Genomic DNA, 8,333 nt, shown 5'->3' with positions numbered 1-8,333 from the left:
AGCTGTAAACCTCTCATTATATCTTCTAATACTATGTAACATCTTAAGTAAATATATTCGTACAACTATGAAGGTACATATGTATCATGGCTTAAGTGTACTGATATAATTTTTCTTTATATGCATTTATTACACGTAATTGCACGTGTTTAACGATATCTACTACTTACAGGACGCATCGAAACAGCTGTAAACCTCTCATTATATCTTCTAATACTATGTAACATCTTAAGTAAATATATTCGTACAACTATGATAGTCCATCTGTCTTTATAGCTATTCACTGACGCCTTTTCTTTCGTCTTGCCACTTCACCTGCTTCTGGAACAGTTACACTGATTAGAAATAGATTTTAGGATTTAGAACAGATTGAGCATTAGTCTTTTGGTTATCAGTTCTTTCGTAGGTAAGCTCCAAGGACTGATGTGTAGAATGTCAGTGAGCTTCAACCAATCCGTAAAAAATATTCTTTAAAAACTGTCAGGAACAATTGTGGGTTTTTGACGCAGAAAGTTGTGAATTTCTCCTGTATCGAAGTACGATAAGCTGAAAAGAGTTAATTTTATAGTTCGCGGTTAGCAACAGCAGTTGTTATATATACGAATAAACATTTTAAAAACCAGGGAATGGAGGATATAAAATCCAGGCTACATATGTTTCATAACTAGCGGAATCTCGGAAGTAGGAAATTATTCAAAACTAGGGGTAGACCGCAAGCTACACTTCAGGCCAAGGATACCTTGATTGTATGAAGCTTACATTGTCGTTAAGAGATCGAACCCCCAGCGAGTTTACACGGGAAAAAGAAAAAAATTTGTTTATGTGGTATAAACTCGATTTTTGTCGGAAGCATTTGGCATGGAGGAGAAGGACGAGTATTCGGTGACCTGTACGATAAAGAAGGTTTATATATAACAAAAGTAAATTGTTTTATAGAGGGGTCATACTTCTTAGGATTGGCATCGCAGACGTAAACTTTCGAATCCACTTCTAAAAATCCTCTGTGGTACCATCCTGGGAAAAGTAACAAGAGATATGCATATAATACATGTATGTAGTACTGAGTATTTATGCAGATACTTATGTCGATGCATTTGTATGTGCGAACAAATAAATGTGCGTGTGTATGTATATGTATTACGCGCACACACACACACACACACACACACACACATATGTATATGGTGTAAATATAATTATATGCTTAAGATTATAAGCGTTCTCCGTATATTGGCATTAAAAAAATGGTCTGATATTGGAGCATATACGCCCTCGATAGATTTTTAGCCATTATCTATTTTTTACCGTCGAGGGCTTATATATCCTAATATTAGACTATTTTCTCTCGCCAAAATACGGCGAACGCTTATAAGCTTCAGTTTATAATCATATTTACATCATTCCCAGTCGTCACTGCTTCTTAACCAACGCAGAGCATGCACGCCTCCCATCAAAAACACATGTATAAATATACAGGGTGCAATGAATAAATTGTCGTCTAAATTACGCAAATAGGAAAATAACACTGACATCTCATTTTATGAAATATATTTACCAAAATTACATAAGACTATCTTGAAATACTAAAGAGTAAATTTATTCAATAAAATCGCCATTGGCTTCAACCATGGCCTCCAGATGACTTCGGAATCTCCTGCAGCTCTTCTGGATGGTCTTCTTGTTTAAGTTGGTCAATGCAGCCATAATCCTTGCCTTCAGTTCATATTTAGTGTTACAAGGAGTTTTGTTGGTCTCTCGTTCAACTGCGCCCCACACATAATAATCAAGGGAATTTCAGTCTGGGGAGTTAGGTGGCCAGACGTTAGGGGTGATGTGGTCGCAGAAATTGTCTGACAGCCAGGACTCGGTTCTTCTGCTTGTGTGGCAGGGTGCAGAGCCCTGATACAGACACAGGGTCTTCCAGCAACCACCCTCTTGATCCAGGGCAGCAGTACCTACTCCAGGCACGTGATGTAAGCCTCATTGTTGAGTCAGAGGCCGTGTAGGAAGATTAATGGAAGCATAACGTCGCTAACACTAGTGATCACTCCAAACACCATCATGTTGACTGGATGTTTGATTTTTATCACTTTCGGTACATGTTTATATTGGAGTTTCTGGCGCGAATTCCAAACAGAACATCATGTAGTTTCCAAATTTCTGACAGAGTGAATTGCGTCATGGCGCTGTTTTTTCTCACAGACAGTTCCCAGCTGACCCTACTATACTGCGTATAGTCGACAAAATCAAAAGCAATGCGCATGCATGAAATTAAAAATATAAAATTGTGACAATTTGCCCATCGCACCCTGTATATGTGAATACATGTGTATATATACGTATGTGTATGTATGTGTAAGTGAATATGCGTGTGTGTATGTGTGTGTGTGTGCATGTGTGTGTGTGCGTGTGTAGGCAGGTATGTTTGTGTGTGTATTTGATGGAATGTAGCAGAAAAATCATTATTTGAAAGTTATAAATATAAAAGCATAAAAACAGAATCCGATAAACAAACACAAGAAATGTTTGCACAGCACAAAGTCAAGATGGAAAGAACGGCAAGTGTTTTTTTTTTCTTTTTAGCGTCGGTAACACTTTCACGTGATAAGAGAAAAAGAGGGAGAAAGAAAAAGAGGGAGGGAGAGAAAAAGAGGATAAAGTGAAGAGTGAGGGAGAAAGAGAGAGAAAGAAAAAGAGGGAGAGAGAGAAGCGTCCATGACATGTGGTAGGGGGAACGTAATATTTATTAGGTGGTTAAAAAAGTTAGTTGAAGGTAGTGAGGTAGCAGAGTTCGAAATTATAATTTTAGCAGAGGTGTGCTTGTTTCAGTCATTTGACTGCGGTCATGCTGGAGCACCGCCTTTAGTCGAACAAATCGACCTCAGGACTTATTCTTTGTAACATTATTTACATTATTTACATTCAACCGATATTTGTCCTCATCTTGTTTGTTGTTAACACAACGTTTCGACTGATATACCCTCCAGCCTTCTTCAGCTGTCTTGGGGAAATTTCGAACCTGGTTCTCATTCCTAAGGTATTTTTCCATATTATTATTATCATTATTATTATTATTATTATTATTACTATAATTTTGCGTTTGAAATACTTCGTTTTTATATCCGTTCACCTACTCCGCTCCATCAACACAGGCAGCCAAACTTCCATTAAGATATCTTTAAATTGAAAATTGAAATAAAAGACATAGCGCACACAAAAGTTGTAGAATATAATTTCTATGAAAATTCACATTGAAATAAAACGGATACATACCGGTCGGGTACTGCAGTGGCGGAGCGTTTGCACAAACATCTGTTCAAAAGAAAATATACAGAATAACAATTAAACCTCAATATAACGATCGAGTGGTTTGTTCACATTTTAGTGTTATATTTTTTAGGGAGTTGGTGGTGGGGATCTTTTCTGTTTGGTTGCACTTGTAGAAATTTAAAATTTTATTGACAATTTTAAAATTTGGTGTATCAGTGTAATTTTCCAAACTGAATCTCAGGAGATATTTTACTTTTTCGAGAAAAAGTGTTTAAAAAAGTTATAGAGGTTTAAAGTTTGATCATTTTCCCCATTCAGAAAACAGGATTTGGATGCAGTCATTTTGTGCGGAAAAGCACATGCTGTCAACCGTAAACAAATGAAATATTGACGGAATTCTGCTTTATGAACACCACACAACCCCTCGTAGCTCTTTTTAGTTTTGGGGATTTCCAGAAAAGTTTTGCGAATTTGTATTCTACTGACGGAAATTCATACGGTCGCGCACCCCACCCCCAAAAAGTTTTCGTGCGTGATTTAAGACCTATTTAGCTGTTATTTTTAGTACATTTCACGACCACTTCAATAAATAAAATACATTTGTCAACACGTGTTTTGTCGCAAGCAAAAGAGTTCTCATGTTTGGCTTCTAACTATGGAAACAGGCATGAATGTGTCTGAGCTTACGATTGGCTAAAATTACCCAAAATTTGCAAACTTATTTATTGGTTTAAAGCAAAAATGAATCTCATGGCATTGATTAGCATATAAAACTACATCAATACACCGAATATGAAACTAATTCGAACAGAAACTGAAAAGTACAGTTCTATATTTAAGAGATGAGGAATTATGTACATTATTTACATTATTTACAATTGACAATTTGTCCTCATCTTGTTTGTTGTTAACACAACGTTTCGGCTGATATACCCTCCAGCCTTCATCAGGTGTCTTGGGGAAATTTCGAATTCTCATATATTTTAAGCACACGCATACATATATATATATGCCATTTGTTTGTGAGTGGAATGCTTGATGAGTAAACTGTAGAGAATCTGGTGGTGTATATAAAGATGGGTGAAACCTATAAAAGAATAAGAGGTATTCATGTGTGTGTATATATAAATGCCATGCAAAATATGTGTGTGTATATAAATACAATGCCAATGTGTTTGTGTGTCTGCATTTATGTGTATACATGTTTAAAATTGGCGTTGTGTATGCTACGGTCCCTTTTGCGTTGAGATTTAGAATTTCGATAGAGATCGATAAAATGAGGACTGCAGTGAAAAAATTAAAGAGGTCTTTGGTGGCCTTACTATGACCGGAGTCCAGTGACTGAATCCAGTCAAAAGATGTAAAAATAAAATAATAGAAGAATATAAGAATATAGGAACTCAAGAATAAAATAATAGAGGACTATAAGAATATAGGAACTCACTTGTTACATCAGTAGTTATTTCACAACCGAAAAGTTCTAGTTTGAGAGCAACTAAGTTATCTTCAGTGCCATGATGTTCCACAACGAAGAAGCGAAGATATCTAGATTCTAGTGGTCTTGTAATGGTTATATTGTATAGATGATCTACTGTGATCTAGTAGAGAAAATAATATCAGAGTATAAATAGTTGAATGTACATTGTGTGCAAGAGAGAATGTATATATGTACATATATTAATTTGATAACACCTCATGCTGCGCGTGTGCGTACGTATATGTATATATATATGTGTGTGTGTGTGTGTGTGTGTGTGTATCTTGCAACACAAATTCATAAAAGTATGTGTGTGTGTGTGTGTGTCGCTAAGTCATGGGGACAGAAACACCAACACTGGTTTGTCAGGTGGTCGTAAGGAGACAGAACACAGACACAAAGACAAACACACTCAAACACACACACACACATACAAATGTATATACACACACACGCGCGCGTGCGACCGGCTTCTTTCAGTTTCAGTCTACCAAATCCACTTGCAAGACTATGGTCTGGTTGGAGCTATAGAAAAAGACACTAGCCCAAGGTTCCAGGCAGTGAGACTGAACCCAGAACACTGTGGTTGGGAAGCAAGCTTCTTACCACACACGCACTTGCACACCCCGCCGCGCACATTTGTATGTTTATCTGAAATCTTCTCCAAGCCATCATCTTAACATCTTACAGACAGATACGCAGTAGAAGAGGGATTTGTGACACAAGGGCAATTTTTTAACCACAGGTTTGTTTGATCGTTGTTGGCTTGTGAGTGACCAGAACAAAAACAACAGCCGGCGTTCCGCCTCCTTTGCATGTCTCATCATAGCTTTATTCGAAAGGTATAATTTATAATTACCATCGGTCCCGATACCCAGCTCATACCATCGTCACTGTAAGCCATTTTAAAAACTTTTACTTTTCCTCTTGTATAGTGTTCCATGAGTATTGATATCTTCTCCGCTCTAACTCTGTTGCCAAAGTAAATTTGCAAGTATCGCTCTGCTGCATATGTGTTGCTACGTATAAATGCTTGGAAGACTAAAAAAGGAGAGAAAAAATGAAGCAGTGAAACTAAAAAAAAGCATCTGAGATTTCGTTGAAGAAAATGGAAGCATAAGAGACAAAGCTGACAAAGTGTAAACCGAAATTAACTCAGGCATTAGTTAGTAAGGTGTGACCAGGTAACTGCTCCTGGTATGTTCCTCTCCAAGAGAAAGGCCAGGGCAATGTTTATCGTGTAAGAGCAGCAGTTGCCGATACATGTGAGATTCAAACTCGGTCAAATGTACTCCAGCAAATGAGCGTGTATGTGGTCACGTGATTTGCCAGAAATAGCGACTTGATTTCTTTCAAATTATTGCGTCTGATAAACACTAACAATTGTTTATGGCTAAAACTATACGATAAGAAAATGAGATATTGTAGTCGCTGTCTAAGAAAGTTATTTCTTTCAAGATTGTGGACGCTATCACCCCCTCCCCCCCCCCACCAAAAAAAAAACTAAAACAGACTGAAACAAAATATCTTAAAAATAAGAAAATATGTCTACCAATTCGATATCTTTCCCATGATATGAACGTTTCTAGTACGTAATAATGGACATTGTATACATTTACATTCAGAACATTTCAAAAATTGTTTTTAACTGAAAGGGAAAATTCATGCAACATTTTTAACTGGAATGGTTAGCTTTTCGTTTTAATGGCATAACAAATATATTAGCAAATAGATAGCTTTATATAAGTTACATAATCCATATAACATAGCGATCCTTGAATTACAAAATAAACCAAATACATACATAAAAACATTTTGATCATTATTATTTATTCGAAGCTAATAAAATAATGTGATACGTGTTTATTTTTATTTTTTATTTTTTTATTTCAGTTGTTTACCTCCAGATTGATAGCTTGATTCTAATGGAACCGTGACCTGGCATTCGAGAATGTTCAGTAAATTTTGACAGGACGAATCTACGAGAAAAAAAATCAGCAAATCATTAAAAGTATGTTCGTTTTTTAATCTCTTTCATTCTATTACAGTATTAAAAGAAATATATGAGCGAATAATCCATTCTCCTAAAGGCACAAGGCTTGACAGAATGTAAAGATGAAAGAAATACCGCTAAGTATTTCGTCCGGTGTGCTAACGGTTCTGTCAGCTCGGCGTCTTTATCCGACCAAATAGTAATAACCAAATAGGTCTGTCTATCTTGTAGCTAGAATTTCAACATATTTTATTATTATGATCTATCTATCTATCTATCTATCTATCTATTTATCTTTCTTTCTATCTATCTCTGTGTGTGTATTATGTGTGTGCGTGTGAGAGAGGGAGAGAGAGAGTGTACACACACACACACACACACACACACACACACACACATATATATATATATATATATATATATATATATATATATAATACAATATATATACATACACGTATATTACGGTATCGGACAGACATTAGGCAATAGAATTTTAATCAGGCGCGTAATGAGGTTTGTCTGCGGATTTTAAAAAAAAATGTAATGTTTTCTTCCAACAGACACATTTTTTTTTTTTTTGTTTAGATGGGATGGACCAATAACTGCGATCAATAGCATCGTCACCCTTTAAAGACTTAGTGTTGGTTTCTGTTTTATAACGCACTGAGTGCATTATGTGATTTCACGCTTTTCTTTTTTATTTCATTTATATTTTATAGTCCCAAAGAAGGTGAAAAGCCACTTCGAGTAAGAAGCAACGAAGAAAGAGAAATTAGGACGAAAGGAATAAATTTACTTTAGACTTGAAATAGTTCAGGTCATACGGAGGAAAACATTTAAATGGAAAATTGTTTCAAATCTGGTTGTTCAAGGGAAAAAGTTACGACAGTAAAAAAAACTTCCTTGTTCGTAGAAGAACAATAACATTTGGATGGAGACGCCATGAGATTCAAGTCAGGCCAAAAGGCACAAAGTGATCTGGGATTAGAAAAGAAAATTCGTCAGAGCACTTCATATGGCAACAAAGATAGAAAATACTAAGTCTGCTGATGGTACGTCATGTGACAAGGGCTACAGAGTTGAAGCCAGAGAGGGACCAATTATGTTAGTGACTTGCTTCTAAACCCGGTCGAGGAGATCCAAGTGACATGATGGCGTACCTGCCCGAATATGACAGCAAAATTCTATTCAAGAACAAATTGTGGACTTGTAAAAATACAAAATGACCTCACTCTATAAGTGAATATATGATATGTGCAGTTAATGCATTTTTTGTGCATTTTGTGTTAGAAAGTATTTTCGTTAATTACCTGTTTCTGTCGGAATCTGAACAGTGAACACGAATGAGTTCATAGGCGATGAGAAGAAATAGTCCGCAGCAAAGTTGCTCCCAGCGTGGTGCGTGATATAACCACCCGCTTCATATGGTGTCGTAGAGTTCACTAAGGGTTTGGTGTACGAAAACGGTTTCCTTGACACAGCAAAAGAAAATTTCACGTAGTCAGTGAAGAAAAATTCTTGAAACTGCGAAAATAAAAACAAGAGAAGATATATACATACATACATACTTAAATATACAGTTATATATAT

The 8,333-nt window shown here is 36.2% G+C and overlaps 1 protein-coding gene across 1 annotated transcript in view; it reads right to left on the bottom strand.

The window, feature by feature from the left end:
- LOC128249123 (uncharacterized) overlaps positions 1-8,333 on the bottom strand; it is a 15,962-nt gene that overhangs the window by 6,188 nt on the left and 1,441 nt on the right. Inside the window, exons 2-7 of the mRNA XM_052972016.1 lie at positions 8,054-8,267; positions 6,649-6,726; positions 5,607-5,788; positions 4,715-4,868; positions 3,274-3,312; positions 948-1,014 (exon numbers count right to left, since the gene is read on the bottom strand). Of these exons, the coding sequence (XP_052827976.1) occupies positions 948-1,014; positions 3,274-3,312; positions 4,715-4,868; positions 5,607-5,788; positions 6,649-6,726; positions 8,054-8,267 (734 nt within the window). The remainder of the gene's footprint in view (positions 1-947; positions 1,015-3,273; positions 3,313-4,714; positions 4,869-5,606; positions 5,789-6,648; positions 6,727-8,053; positions 8,268-8,333) is intronic.

This window comes from Octopus bimaculoides, chromosome 11 (assembly GCF_001194135.2).
Source record: "Octopus bimaculoides isolate UCB-OBI-ISO-001 chromosome 11, ASM119413v2, whole genome shotgun sequence".
Classification (NCBI taxonomy): Eukaryota; Metazoa; Mollusca; class Cephalopoda; order Octopoda; family Octopodidae; genus Octopus; species Octopus bimaculoides.
Note: the sequence above shows the minus strand (reverse complement) of the source record. Positions and strands in the feature narration are given on the sequence as shown.